The sequence below is a fragment of the Syngnathoides biaculeatus genome, chromosome 20 (genome assembly GCF_019802595.1).
Source record: "Syngnathoides biaculeatus isolate LvHL_M chromosome 20, ASM1980259v1, whole genome shotgun sequence".
NCBI classification, from domain to species: domain Eukaryota; kingdom Metazoa; phylum Chordata; class Actinopteri; order Syngnathiformes; family Syngnathidae; genus Syngnathoides; species Syngnathoides biaculeatus.
Window position 1 is genome coordinate 10,144,779 of NC_084659.1, and position 12,885 is coordinate 10,157,663.

Sequence of the window (12,885 nt, forward strand, 5' to 3'; positions counted from 1 at the left end):
ATAACAGATCCAAAGACATAGCAGAAAAAAAAATGACTTGTCCCTTTTTTGGTCCAATCAAGTGGTTTATTTTACTTGCAAAGACATTGAAGTTGCTCTGTGTGTCTCCGGGCCAAAGGGAACAAACTCGGTTTGGGCCGTGCGGCTATTAATAACAGCGAGCAGCGCACCATGTCGCCGCTTCTCCTCAGCACTCTGCTGCTTTTAAATGGGGTGTCTTGTTCCAAGGCAGCAAACTGTCAAGGTACCAAATTAATTTTCAGGTCGAAAACGCGTGTGTGTACCCGACATCGAGTGGATCGTATATTGCATGCAAGTCCGAGGCCCAACCACGGCCCGCTCGAGAAAAGCACCAATAAGAATAGCGAGCATGTTTCGTGACTGCCAACAACGATTCGGCTTTTGCGGTGTGCGAGGGGTTCCTCGGCGGACTTTACCGAAGGATGACGTCCGCTCACAAAGAGCTGACTCCCGCTCTGGTGGAGGAAGAACTGTTCCGGGCTTGCTCCGCCGCCCAGGGCAAGGAGGCCAGGCTGGTGAGAACGTGCACGCTGTGCGGCAAAGATGGATGGAGGGAGGGGGGGGAAATTCCATATTATAGTAATATATATTGTAATTTTTATTGTTTTTATCCTGTTTTAAATGTTTCAGCTCTTTGTTTTCAAATGCATTCAATCATGTAAAGCACATTAGTGACCTCGTGTATTAAATGCGCTCTACAAATAAATTTCCTTTGCTTTAGTGGAAAGATCAGGGATAAGTCACACTAGGTACAATTAATACGATCATTAAAATCCTAGTCGTGAGTCTATTTTGATATACATTTACATATCTCTGACCAGCTGTACAAATGACTTTAGTCATAAAAATCGACAAAAATTACATTTTTAAAAATCATTCATATGACAGGCATTGCTACAGAGTATACCGTATAATCAATTTAATACGTACGGAAATTTTAATTGCTTTTTGACGTGACCCAAATTAATCAAACTTTTACTATAAAGCAAATGTTAATTTTTTAACTTACATTTAATAGATTTATTATTTGACACAAATGCATAGAAAGAAAATACTGTGTATATCTGGTTATTTTTTTTAATCATCACACCCCGTAATGTAAACTTAATGCTTGATTTTGGTCAGAATTTTAAAAATTTATTTTTTTAAGTATATAAATGTACATTTCGAACCATTGAAATATTACATTTACCCCTCTACTGTTCTGTATTTAATTACAGGTAAAAACATTTTGCCATGTTTCATTTTTTGTCATCAGGTTTTATTTCGGGCACAGCAATGACAACTCAAGTGATTCCAAAAAAACAATTCCAAATATTAAGATATAAATTGCGATATAAACTGTGAAACGGCACAAAACATGGGCTTTTCTAGAATTCTATTTGGGGAATAACGGGCCGTACGCGTGTCCCAGTGTTACTACTCAGGAGCCAGCAGTGACGCGGCGACCCGCGTCACGCCATCCGTGTCCCAGCCTCTGGCTTCCCACGTTCCTGTGGAGATTTGCCGGCGCCTGAGCAGCAGGGACACGCAAATATGTCAACTCAAACACGGTAACATAAGATCACATCGATTCGTGGTTATAAGAATTAAAGAATCCTTTTTTTTTTTTTTTTAAAATCCCAGAGACCGAGCTGAAGGATTTGAGCAGCGAAGGCTTGAAAAGGATGCGCGTGGCGGAGCTGAGGAACATTTTAGCCTCGTGGGGAGAGGAGTGCCGAGGGTGCCTGGAGAAACACGAATTCGTCAGCCTCATCCTGGAGAAGGCCTCGCTTCAGACTCACAAAGCCGAACTGTGAATGAATCGGCGTCTGAAATGCGACACAGATCTAAACGGCGGCTTTATTTGGAATTTCAGAAAAGTGGTCCAACGCACCACAGAGCGGAGGAGTAGATCTCAACTACAAATACTGACTGGGGTGATCTGGACAGCACACAGAAAATTTACAGATAGATTCCTCACAAAATGGGGGGTGGAAGGTTTCACACTCTCTCACTCTCTCTCTCTCTCTCTCCGAGAGTCCAACAGTTCCCAAATTCCAAGGGAAAGTAGACAGTTTTCCGTGTGATCCTCAGCTTTTGCTTTGCTTAGTTTTTTTCCTTTTGTTTGCGGTGCTGTCGGCGGGGGGTGCCGGCATCACCGGAGGGGCTCCCAGCTTCTTGGTTTTGGCCTTTTTTACTTTGTCCTTAATGGCGCCGATGTCCAGCTTGCTTTCCACGGGAGCTGAAATTGCACACGTGAATACGTCTCAGCCACACCAGGTATTTACAGCACGGCATTCTCAAATTCTTGGAGGAGTCGATTAATTTGCAATATTTGTGCAATGTGATGACGCGTACGTGTTATTCCCGATCATATGTTAGCTAATCCGATGGTTGGGTCGCACGTGACGTCACGCTTGTTCATCCGGGTACTCGACCGCCATTGTTGCAGACAAGCAGTCAGCTGTCCATCATCATGCCAGAATTTTGCTGCGTCTCCAGATGTGGAAATTGCGATTGGGAAGCGATTTTTCCGCCTTCCAAAGATTAGATTGCATGAAGGAGAAGATGCGATTGAGTTATCAAAAAAACGGCAACAAAACTGGCTCGCAAATATACGACGTGCAGATCTGAACGAAGCAAACGGTTATTTGAAAGTCTGTTCTGATCATTTTGTAAAGCGGTAAACGTGTTTTTCTAGTGTCCTGATATTAGACTTATACGGCACCATATCTTCACAGTGTTTGATCTTCTGTGCATATCTAGCTTTGGCAACATCATCGAGTGAATTTAAGCCGGTGGAAAACTCCTCCGCTCGCCGCTTACATGTGGGTCTGTGGGCGTTGCCGTGGTGATGTCTGCAGCGCCTAGCTTGTCTGTAGAAATGGCGGACATTCAATTGAGGGCGCATTTTTATCACGTGACTGCAACCCAAGGATTGATGAGCCTCATGTAAAATTTGGTTCATATGTGTTGAGGCACTACTGAAGAGTTGCTTATGTAACACGTTTATCATGATGTAGATCAAGGGTGTCAAACCCGTTTCTATCGCGGGCCACATTGTAGTTACGTTTTAAGTCAGCGGGCCATTATGAAAATCTTGAATTGACTCATCATATTTATACATTCAATTTACCAAGTTTTGGAATCAGAGGGGGGGAAAAAAAAAAAAAAAAGGCTAATGGGGTTTTTCAACTTTTGTTGACATTTGGTAACACAAAAATGACTGGAACATCTCAACGTCATCATTTATATGACAGTTTAATGTCCAGATTTGAACAAAAATCATGGAAGTTGATGCACATTTGCCTTCGCGGGCCACATAAAATCATGTGGCGGGCCAAATCTGGGCCCCAGGCCTTGAGTTTGACACCCGTGATGTAGATGCTAGCAACACGCCGTTGACACTTGATGGTCGTGGGGGATGTAAACCCAAATTCCAAACCTATTTAAGGGTGTGTCACTATTTTGCAATTTCATTATTTGTGGCACATTCGAATAAGACACGGCAAGTGTGCATTTGTACCTTTAGTCTTCTTCTTGGGCAAGGGTTTCTCTTTCGGGGGAATAAAAGCTTTGTTCCTCTGCTCCTGCTTCTTGGTGAGCGCCTCGGCTTGCTTCACCTGAGGTCAAATCGCAGCGGCGTACGTGTCAGACAACGCCCTCTTTTGACGTGGAAGTCATTCACATCGAAGTGCACTTGCCTTGATCTCTTCCATCCGCTTCCTCTTTTTGTCACTTTCTCGTAGGAAGAATTCACCCGTGGCCAGCTCCTTGTCAATCTTTTAACGGAATAATATGTATGAATGATGATCATGTTTAAATGGCAATACGTAAGCACCGGCGCGCGCCCCCACCTGGCTGTCTGGCTGTTGCGGCGGGAAGGGGGTGTACTCTTTCTTCACCCTCTTTTTCTTGGGCTCCTTGCGCTTGGACAGATTTTTGTGTCGGAACTTGGGGAGGAAGCGCTCCCAGTTCTGCACCCGGAGCTCAGGGTCTTTGGACAGTTCCCGTTTGATCATCAGCGTCTGGTAGTTCGGGCAGAAGAAGGGAAAAAAATTATAAATGCATTCAAAAATTCGCGACAGGACGCGAAGGACGCCATTTTTGTGCCCTCGGCTCCGGGTTGAGCCGACCCGGCCGGTCAAACCCGGAGAGAGTTAATGTCTGTCAAGGAGGTCAGAACAAGGATGGAAACACAATCGTCATCGGGCACACGAAAAGGAAGCGGGGGTCCGGGAATTCTGCTACCGTTTTTGTGGGTTGTACCTTGATGTTGTAGATGGGGTGGATGTTTTTCATCGTGTCCATGACAACTTTGCGCACCTAAAAAAAGAACATATTAGCATAACCACACCAGCCTATGCCCTCTCATTTGCCTACATAATAATTAAAATATCCATCCATCCGTCCATTTTCTTTGCCGCTTATCCTCACACGGGTCGTGGGGAGTGCTGGAGCCTATCCCAGCTGTCGACGGGCAAGAGGCGGGGTACACCCTGAACTGGTTGCCAGGCAATCGCAGGGCACATCGAGACAAACAGCCGCACTCACAATCACATCTAGGGGCAATTTAAAGCGTCCAATTAATGTTGCATGTTTTTGGGATGTGGGAGGAAACCGGAGTGCCCGGAGGAAACCCACGCAGGCACGGGGGAGGAGGGGTTGCAAAGTGCTGACCTCCTTCAGGCCGTTGTAGGGTCCCAGGGCGGACACGGTGTTGCCCTGAACCATCACGTAGCAGTTGGTCAGCAGTTCTAAAGCCTGGGTAAGACAGCAACACAAACAGGATGAATCCATTTTAGTGCTTCGTGTGTGTGTGTGTGAGAAAAAAAAAAAAAGGGGGGGGGGGCAGACATAACATCGGGGATAACAATAATTAGAATAAAAACAGATAATTGGTCTGAATGAAATACGGCACACGTTATGTTAGGACTCACCTTTAAGGTGGAACCTTTCGGGCCGATAAGACGCTGTCGTCGCTTCACAAACCGCTCTCTGTTCCTCACCAGGGTGCCTACTTTGATGATGTCACATGCCACTTCGTCCTGCAATATCCGTACAGCCTGGTGGCAAAAAAGAAACAAATGCAAATATGGAAAACTAGACAGACGAAGGCAAAGTTCTTTATTTCGACAAGAATACGCACGTGTTCAAATGGAACGCTCCTGGCAAGGAGCTTGATGAGATCCCTGGCTCTGATGATGGCGTATGGGTCAAAGGTTTTCCTCGTGGTGCAGACAGTCATGCTTCCCTCAATCAGGTCCAGCGAAGCTTTGATGTACTAAGGTGGGGGACGACAACAACTTGAGTTTTGGGACTAATCTGTTTGACATTTTGTGGCATCCTCACCGTTTCTCCCAAAGCCTTCTCCACCAGCGGCCAGCAATCTTTCAGGTAGGACTCTCGGTATTTTGGGAACAGCGTGGCGAAGCTGCTCTCCTCCAACATGCCGCGGGGGTTGTCTTCTTTGGTAAAGGGCTGCTCTTTCCAGCCATCGGGAACAGTCAAGAGATCGGCTTCATCTGCTGTGGGACAGAAATCAGGATCATAGTGGATGGTTTGATAGGCACAGTAACATCTGACGTCTTTAAATTTTCAAGTCTCCAAGTACAGCTCCTTGTGACCCATCCTAATATATTGATCCTACATAAGTTTTTGTTCGGGATAAGCAGGCCAGGTCAGGGTTTTGAGACTTTACAGAAACTAAGAGAAATTAGCCATGAAGGAAAGAGTACACCTAAATGAAATGAATCATCCTAAAATCACCAACATAGGCAAAATTAAAAAAAAAAATCATTCATCCATCTTCCGAACCGCTTATCCTCACTATTGTAATTGAAATTCACGATCCAAATGCTGTTTATAAACATTGGCGCATGCCGCTAAGTATTAGCTTTAGTGCATGCATGCGTGTCCTCCCATCCAACCTGTTAACAACCTTGATTATCAATGATTCAAATTCTTCTTTACGCCAAGGAGTATAACAGTACACGGCACACGACACGTTAAACTTACTTTGTTTGTCATTTTCTGCTTTTTTCAAAGCTCGTGCTTCATTCACGCCGTCCGTCCCATTTTGAGACGCCATCTTTGAATAGGGGCAGAAGTGACGCAACTGTTTTCTTCTTCGGGGACTTTCGAGCAAGCGTGACAAGACTAGTGTATCTCGCTGCTGCCTTCATCAGGCAACAAATTATATAGCGATCATCCGTATGTGACTGTAGAATAGTCAAACATGTCTATTATATGACAAATTGTATTTATTCACAAAGAAGTAACCCACTTATTTAAAGTACTGGAAAGGCAGGGTCGGGCTTCATAATGTAAAGAAGACCACCTATACAAACCGCATTTGAAAAATTAACAAACAAGCAATGTGGCAGTTTCAAGAGATTTATTTCTTTTGTTGCCGTGCATAAAAAGACATAATAGCCTTGGTTGCACTCATGGACAGTACTGCTAATCCAAAAATGCCAACTAACCCCACCACAATGCAGATCATTGTCATGCTGTCCGTCCCTGCAAAAAAAAAAATAATAAGAAAAAGGTGCACAATTCATCATAAGTTGCCATATCACACATTTCAATTTGTATTACACAGTCAACGCTTTTACTAAACCAGACAAGGTTGTCACATTCTGACTAACCCTGCTAAGTATTTTCTATAGAATTCGTACAGAAAAACGTTCTATAGAACTTTGGCTGCGATTTTCTGTAGAATTTCTACAGAACAATAGAATTTCTATAGGACTTTGGTCCTAAAGTTCTGTAGTTGTTTAGAAATGTTCTATAGAATTTTTTTTAGCTGGGAATGTTAACTCACAGGAAGATTTCTGGACCCGTGACGCATCTCGACTGACCACCAGAGGTCCGGCGGATACAACAGCAGCTCGTTTTGAGTTAGTGTCCGTCACGAGCCTGGCAGCTCTTTTGGGTCGTGCAGGGCCGGTGCAGTTCTACGCGTTTGGAGGGAAAAAAAAAATAGAAGCTTATTTTGCGCGAATGAGGTCATCGTCTGGTCATGAAACATTTGTTGAAAATGTCTGAAACTGTGCCACAGAATTCAAGGAACTGGTTCTGAGACTGTGGAGAAAGGAGCTCCAGAATGCAAAGCAAGCAAACTAAAGTCAGAAATTTCAAGACAATGTCCACGCCACAAGATCATTGTTGAGTGACGTTACCTTTGTACAGTTTTCTTGAAGTCCGCATATGCTGGCCAAGCAGTGAAAATAAAGGGGCAGTTCTTTCGGCATGTGGAACATCTGCATGGCGAACCTGCTTTTCTGAGCCACGCCATTTACAGACAGCCAACGGAACGTGTAGTCGATGGGACAACTGAAGGGAACAAATGACCCAGGTCGTTGCACGCTTCATACTGTGGGACTGAAATGTTGAACTCGCTTACCCGTCCTTCAGGAAAACACCCTGAACTTCATCCTGCGGGTCGCTGGTCTCAGTGGCCCAGCAGGTTTCCACGTGCAGCAAGACGTTGGAGGTAAAAGAGGCGTTGGCGTCCAGGGCAACCTCGAAGTACAGAGTGTCCTCCGGATCCATGCTTGCGAATTCTTGAAAACTGTTGCGAAAGGACTTGTCGCCGAACAAGTCCATGGTCAGGCCCAGCTGCAGGGAGGTGTTGAACTCCACCAGGGAGTAGGAATTGAACCTGCAGCGCACACAGATCAGTGCCTGCGCGCTCCCAAGTGACCGAGCGGAGATCAGGCGCGGCGCACCATTTCAAATCGATGTTGACGTGGGCCTTGCGTGAATAATGCAGAGGGTAGACACACTTCCAGATCACTTTCAGATCCCGCCGGCTGATGGCTTCCTCCTTGGTCAAGGAGACGGCGAGTGTGTTTCGGAATTCAATGTGGGTTTTGTTCACCTGCGAAAACACCACACACACTCTTTTACGTAAAGCTGTTTTTGGGGGAAGAAAAGGTATATTTTTAATCATGTACTTCCAAGGTTTTATTTACACTACCCCCCCCCCCCCATAATTCCAATGAAAATCCAGCCTTGGGAACGTTTTAGATTCCCAAGAGGTCCAGTCGCTCACCCGCCTCTTCGTGCCACATTCTGAGCCGTGTCTGGGAGTGCGGAAGTGGAACAGAAGTCCGGTTTCCTCCACGTCGCAGGTGGCGTTGTTGAGCACCACCTCCACCTTCCCGCCGATGTACGCGGTCAGGTAGGGTTTGGCCACGCCGCCGGTCATCACTTTCTCCAGACACTGACTGAAAATGCCTCTCTCTGTGGATGACACGTGTGACTTTTATAGGTCAGCTGCAGACACAAACGATCGGACTTCCGAGGGCTGCGATGTGACAGCGCGTCCTTCCTTTCGAAAGGTCAGATTTGACATCGGAGTGCGGGTGCTAAAATATTTCACCCTTTTTCCAAGAAGCAACGTCGCACAAAAGACAACCTTGCGTTCTAGGTAGTGCGGAATGACTTCTAGTACCGTTGCAAACGGGGTCCGAGGGCACCGGGCCCTGGAGCGCGGCGCTCACGTCATAGTAGCCCGGATTGCACACGCAATGGAATGAGCCCAGAGTGTTGATGCAATGGGAGTTCTGCGGACACAGCGCTCGGGTGGTCGACGTGCAAACATCTGGACCTGAGAGGAGAAAATTCCAGACAATGAAAGACAATTCACTGCTTCTCCCCGCATTTGGTTTTCACCTACCGTCCCAGTAAAGGACTCCGTCCCTAACGGAAACGTAAGGGCTGTCTCGGGACTCGATGTAGTCCACGTGAAACCGAACCGGCAGGGGCATGTCGTCGTCCCGGTGGGACGCGTCGAAAAGCATCACCTGAACCTCCGTTTTGTTGGCGTCGAAGGCGGGTTCCATGCCCATCACCTCCACACGGATGGGTGGACGCACCTCACTCAACAGCTGCAGCAACTTTAAGAACACAAAATGAGAACCCACAAAACCGTTTCATCACACGAGCATTAAATAGAATCTGTCGAGAGGGACGTCTTACCAAGTTTTGGACACTCTCCACCATTGTAGTTGTTGCCTCGGACATTTCGTCATCCAGATCGTCAGGCAGAGAGCCCGGCACCACCATTCTCAGCTCGTGAATTTCTTCAGCTGGACGCAAAGGGGACATGCAAACGTCAGTAATCACTGAAATGTGACTCGGGTCGCACGGGATTTGGGATTCGGACCTCGGTCTTGGTTGATGGAGTCAAGTCCTACGCCCCTCACAAGGAAACCGTAGGTCGAGTTGTCGACCGTGAAGCACAACACGGTACGTTCCGAATCCCAGCGGCCCTCGCACCGCTCCCACAGTTCGAGAACGTACGTCATCCCGGCTTCCAGTCCCGGCAGTCGCAGCTCTGTCTCAGTCAGATTGGCCGCCTGGAAGGCGCTGCCGTTCTCCAGGGACAGCTCGTAGGAAAACGACAGCGCTGAGCTGGGTGTGCCGGGAATCCACAAGGCCAGGGAGTCGTTGGTGCGGTACCGGAGTTCTAACACCCCGTGGGGTCCTGGAAATCCACCGGACAATCCAAAACAGGGATGCACAAAAATCACTAGACTGACTCCAGCTCAATTGTGACCTGAAGGAGGACACTCGGGAGAGAAAACTGAAAGGATACGCTCACTTGGGATTGTTCAGTTTTAGTTCAACACCCTAAATGTATTCCGTGTGCAGTATTTGTCTGTGGACTGCAGCCGTTCATACCCGTGTGCACCGGGACCGTCTCGCTGCTCATCAGCACGCCGTCCCCGCACAGCGCATCCACCCGGGCGCGGTAAAGGCGGCACGGCAGCAGCCCCTTGACCGTGTAGTCGGTATCGAGGGTGGCGCCCTGCAGCGTGCCCTCGTGGTAGACTCTGAACCTGGAGACGGACGAGGCCTCGCTCACATTCCAGCTCAGCGTGTAGTTGTCGGGGCCGAACGATGTCTGACGCAGGGCCTTGAGGCTGGAGTGAGCTGTGTGATGGAGACCGGCAAAGGTTTGGTGTAGCTTTCTCTCAAGACTTTAAACGTAACAGGATAAAAGATCTTACGGGTATTTCCATCATTCAGGATCATTTCACTGGAGCGGGACTCCACCCCCGCCTGGCAAACGGTCTGCAGGCCGAACCTAACCCTGCTGCAAGGCTGCAGGCCCGACAAAGTGTAAACAAAGTCATCCGTGGCGTGCCAGGCGGGTACCTCGCGCACGACGTGGTTCGTGCCGTTGAGGTGGAAGGACGTGAGGCGGAAAGAGGAGAACCGGAGGTCCTCTGGGGGGTCCCAGGTTAAAGATATGCTGCTGCTGTTCCACCACCGGACCTGAAGGTTTCGGGGAACCTCTGGATCTGATGGAAAAAGACGACAAATGGTGACAGGCGAGCGGCAAGATGCAGCGTAAAAGTTCGATTGCTGCAAATGTGTTAAAGGTTTTACAGAATCGTCGTAAATTGTGAGCTTTGTGAGTAAAAGAAGCAACACGGCATCCAGCACAGTCGCCGTTCATTCAGAAATGGATTCGCTTCTTCCCAAGCAGTACCGGTTAAAGTAGGGAAGCAGGTGCTAAGGAAGTTGGCCTCAGGGTCCACGCACACCACGTAGAGGCTGCAGGAGTTCAGCGAAGTCACGCCATGGCGCCTTTCGGTGACTTCGTCCCTGCTCAGCAAGCGATAGGCGCCTCGGTCAGAGCGGTACACGGTGACGGCGTGGGTGGTGCCGGCAGGGGCCGCTCGGTCTGCGGACCACGAAATCAGCAAGGTGGTGGGAGAGCGGGCCTCCACCTTGACGGGGTAGCGCGCAGAGTGCCCTGGAACGGAGGCAAAAGTCAAACCGATGAGAAACAAATTAATTATCGATTATGTTCTACTCTGGTGGGTCGCTCGCGTTTGATAAATGCAAATTACCGAACGCAAGGAAGAAGTTCTCATCCTGATAGAAGAACAACGTGCCGTTTTCACAGGGGAAGGCATCAGAGGGATCCAGCAAATCCAGGACACTCTGCAAACAAGTGTTGTTAGGTTAGGAAAACAACACAGTCGCAGTTTCCGTACGTTACACCAGCACCTGGATGGCAATCGTTGCGTTTTTCTCAGGTTTCTGCCGACCGCTCACTTTGGTTTGCTTGTTGCCTTGAACGTAAACAGGAATGTTTAGGAACGCGTCATTCTCGTGGATAAAAGACAACCCGCGCTTACCCGGGGAAACCGTTAAAGTCCACGAGTGGAGCGCGCCCGCGTATTCCAGGGTCACGTTGTTTTCTACAGAGGGGGGTACGGTCAAGGAGACCACTTGGCCGTTCGTCCACAGCTTTTTCAAACTCGTGCCGTTGAGCCACAGGTTTCCGGAACTGAGGACACACAGACAGACACTTTTCTCGTGACATCGCGGGCCGCCATGTCGGAGCTCGCCGCATCGGTTTGCTCCCCATCTCAACTGCCAACATGGCTTCCGAACAAATACTGAGTGCGTTTTCAAAAACTCAAACTTGTGTGATCAAGGGGATTTTTTTTTTCTTTTTAATGGAGAGATGGGCCAAATCAGATAAAACGTAAAATAATTCATTAGTATCGCATTGTTTAAGTGATTCCAATTCACCAATCATTTAATAAAATCTTATTAAAAGTATGTAAAATGTAAACATTGAGTAATTTCTTTAAACAAAATTATGATCAAATAAAATAGGTGACTTTTTTTTTTTACAGGAAATAAAAAATGACTTACAAAACATTTTAATCCACAAATTTTAGAGAAAATGTAACAAAATATTACAGCCCATACAAAACGACATCAAGTTTGCCACCAGTATAAATTCTGGCTTTTTTTTTTTTTTTTAAGAAAAGTGATGAGTCCTAGATTGCTCCCTCTAGCAGTGTGCAAAAGAATACATTCTCCCGCTTGGTTATATTTAAAATTTTTTCGTTTTAATCATTTGCATTTAAGACTCATCTGAGGGTTTTTTTTTGGGGGGGGGCAGTTTTTGCTAAACCATAATATGGAATGCATTGTAATTGAGTGATTAAGTTTTGTTACAGTGGCTTACATTAATACAAAATGCACCTGGCAGCAAACAAACGAGAACGCAAATTATACAAATGTATACAATTCATCTCGGTTTTTGAAAATATGGAGTCAGGGAACAGAGAAGAGACACTCTTGCGGAAAACAAAATTAAATCAACAAATAAAGCTCATGCCTTTCCTGAGGGTTGCCCAAGTCCATCCAACATAGAGAGAAAGAAACGTCACCGGTGCGTCCTGTTAAAGAAAAATACATTTTTGTTTGATGGGATTCCACGTCAAAAGTAATATAAAAACGCCGCTATGCTCACCTAAGGAGATGCTTTGAACTAACAGCCAGAAAAGGATTAGTGGAAATTCCAAAGAATTCCTGCAGATAAACCAGAATTAGTCAGATAGAACCATTTTCATGATTAATTCGGAGTTTGCTCACATTTTTTTTTCCAACTCGCAACTCCAGCAAAGAAATCGTCGTTTTTGCTCGGTCAAAATTGGGCTTTGCTGGAAAATGACAGCCCACTAATGTGTGACAGGTGTGTTGTGACGTCACTGCACGGCCCCTCAGGACGAGGCCGTTAAGTAGCTCTCGCTGCATATTAAATTTAAAAAATGCATATAAACAATACACATACCAATATATGTAAATGTATATTTTTACATGATTTCCCGACATTCTGCGGGTTCTCAAAATCGTCCCAAGTGGAGCGACTCGTTCAAGGCTTCCACAACTTTTCCTACGATGGCCGCTAGGTGTCAGTATGCACTCAAATGTCCAGTTGCAGTTCAACATCTGCATTCTTACCGTGAGAAATGGTTTTAAATTTGATTAAAATTGCATTTGCCAATCAGTTTTCTTGTCGGGTGTGAAAGCAGGATGAGTGTGTAAATTAATGGACCG

The 12,885-nt window shown here is 46.6% G+C and overlaps 3 protein-coding genes across 5 annotated transcripts in view; 1 reads left to right on the top strand and 2 right to left on the bottom strand.

Moving 5' to 3' along the window:
* The first annotated feature begins 171 nt into the window (after positions 1-171).
* On the top strand, positions 172-1,820 carry cdnf (cerebral dopamine neurotrophic factor). The gene is made up of 4 exons (XM_061807964.1): positions 172-213; positions 366-536; positions 1,436-1,574; positions 1,648-1,820. The coding sequence occupies exons 1-4, from the start codon at positions 172-174 to the stop codon at positions 1,818-1,820; spliced, it is 525 nt and encodes a 174-aa protein (XP_061663948.1).
* Positions 1,821-1,838: 18 nt separating this feature from the next.
* Positions 1,839-6,180, bottom strand: krr1 (KRR1 small subunit processome component homolog). Of its 2 annotated transcripts, none has more exons than XM_061806691.1 (10): positions 6,022-6,180; positions 5,356-5,531; positions 5,153-5,287; positions 4,944-5,069; positions 4,684-4,767; positions 4,273-4,329; positions 3,861-4,031; positions 3,708-3,785; positions 3,530-3,626; positions 1,839-2,245 (listed from the first exon to the last, which is right to left on the bottom strand). In XM_061806691.1, exons 1-10 carry the CDS (start codon positions 6,092-6,094, stop codon positions 2,094-2,096), a joined length of 1,149 nt encoding a protein of 382 aa, XP_061662675.1. In that variant the 5' UTR covers positions 6,095-6,180; the 3' UTR covers positions 1,839-2,093. The 2 variants fall into 2 exon arrangements, with proteins under 2 accessions (XP_061662675.1, XP_061662676.1); XM_061806692.1 differs by lacking the exon at positions 1,839-2,245 and adding an exon at positions 2,287-2,540.
* Positions 6,181-6,383: 203 nt separating this feature from the next.
* Positions 6,384-12,885, bottom strand: part of LOC133493380 (uncharacterized) — a 62,033-nt gene continuing 55,531 nt past the window's right edge. The window contains exons 1-19 of one of the 2 annotated variants that reach the window (XM_061806687.1): positions 12,421-12,571; positions 12,299-12,357; positions 12,164-12,224; positions 11,166-11,317; positions 11,035-11,099; positions 10,875-10,968; positions 10,511-10,777; positions 10,026-10,319; positions 9,697-9,948; positions 9,179-9,499; positions 8,992-9,101; positions 8,690-8,909; positions 8,465-8,620; positions 8,063-8,253; positions 7,737-7,888; positions 7,412-7,669; positions 7,188-7,341; positions 6,830-6,962; positions 6,384-6,525 (exon numbers count right to left, since the gene is read on the bottom strand). In XM_061806687.1, coding sequence (XP_061662671.1) covers positions 6,401-6,525; positions 6,830-6,962; positions 7,188-7,341; positions 7,412-7,669; positions 7,737-7,888; positions 8,063-8,253; positions 8,465-8,620; positions 8,690-8,909; positions 8,992-9,101; positions 9,179-9,499; positions 9,697-9,948; positions 10,026-10,319; positions 10,511-10,777; positions 10,875-10,968; positions 11,035-11,099; positions 11,166-11,317; positions 12,164-12,224; positions 12,299-12,357; positions 12,421-12,422 — 3,066 coding nt within the window. In that variant the 5' untranslated portion in view covers positions 12,423-12,571 and the 3' untranslated portion in view covers positions 6,384-6,400. Of the gene's footprint in view, positions 6,526-6,829; positions 6,963-7,187; positions 7,342-7,411; positions 7,670-7,736; positions 7,889-8,062; positions 8,254-8,464; positions 8,621-8,689; positions 8,910-8,991; positions 9,102-9,178; positions 9,500-9,696; positions 9,949-10,025; positions 10,320-10,510; positions 10,778-10,874; positions 10,969-11,034; positions 11,100-11,165; positions 11,318-12,163; positions 12,225-12,298; positions 12,358-12,420; positions 12,572-12,885 lie in introns of those variants that run through there. The other variant, XM_061806688.1, reaches the window with a different exon arrangement.

Excerpts from the sequence above, each read along its gene's own strand:
- cdnf (XM_061807964.1), top strand. The coding sequence starts at position 172 with ATGTCGCCGCTTCTCCTCAGCACTCTGCTGCTTTTAAATGGG. Across the intron at positions 214-365 it reads CTCTGCTGCTTTTAAATGGG|CGAGCATGTTTCGTGACTGC; the intron begins GTGTCTTGTTCC and ends CAATAAGAATAG. Across the intron at positions 1,575-1,647 it reads AATATGTCAACTCAAACACG|AGACCGAGCTGAAGGATTTG; the intron begins GTAACATAAGAT and ends TTAAAATCCCAG.
- krr1 (XM_061806691.1), bottom strand. The coding sequence starts at position 6,094 with ATGGCGTCTCAAAATGGGACGGACGGCGTGAATGAAGCACGAGCTTTG. Across the intron at positions 5,532-6,021 it reads AGCAGAAAATGACAAACAAA|CAGATGAAGCCGATCTCTTG; the intron begins GTAAGTTTAACG and ends TCTGTCCCACAG. Across the intron at positions 3,786-3,860 it reads CGCAACAGCCAGACAGCCAG|ATTGACAAGGAGCTGGCCAC; the intron begins GTGGGGGCGCGC and ends TTCCGTTAAAAG.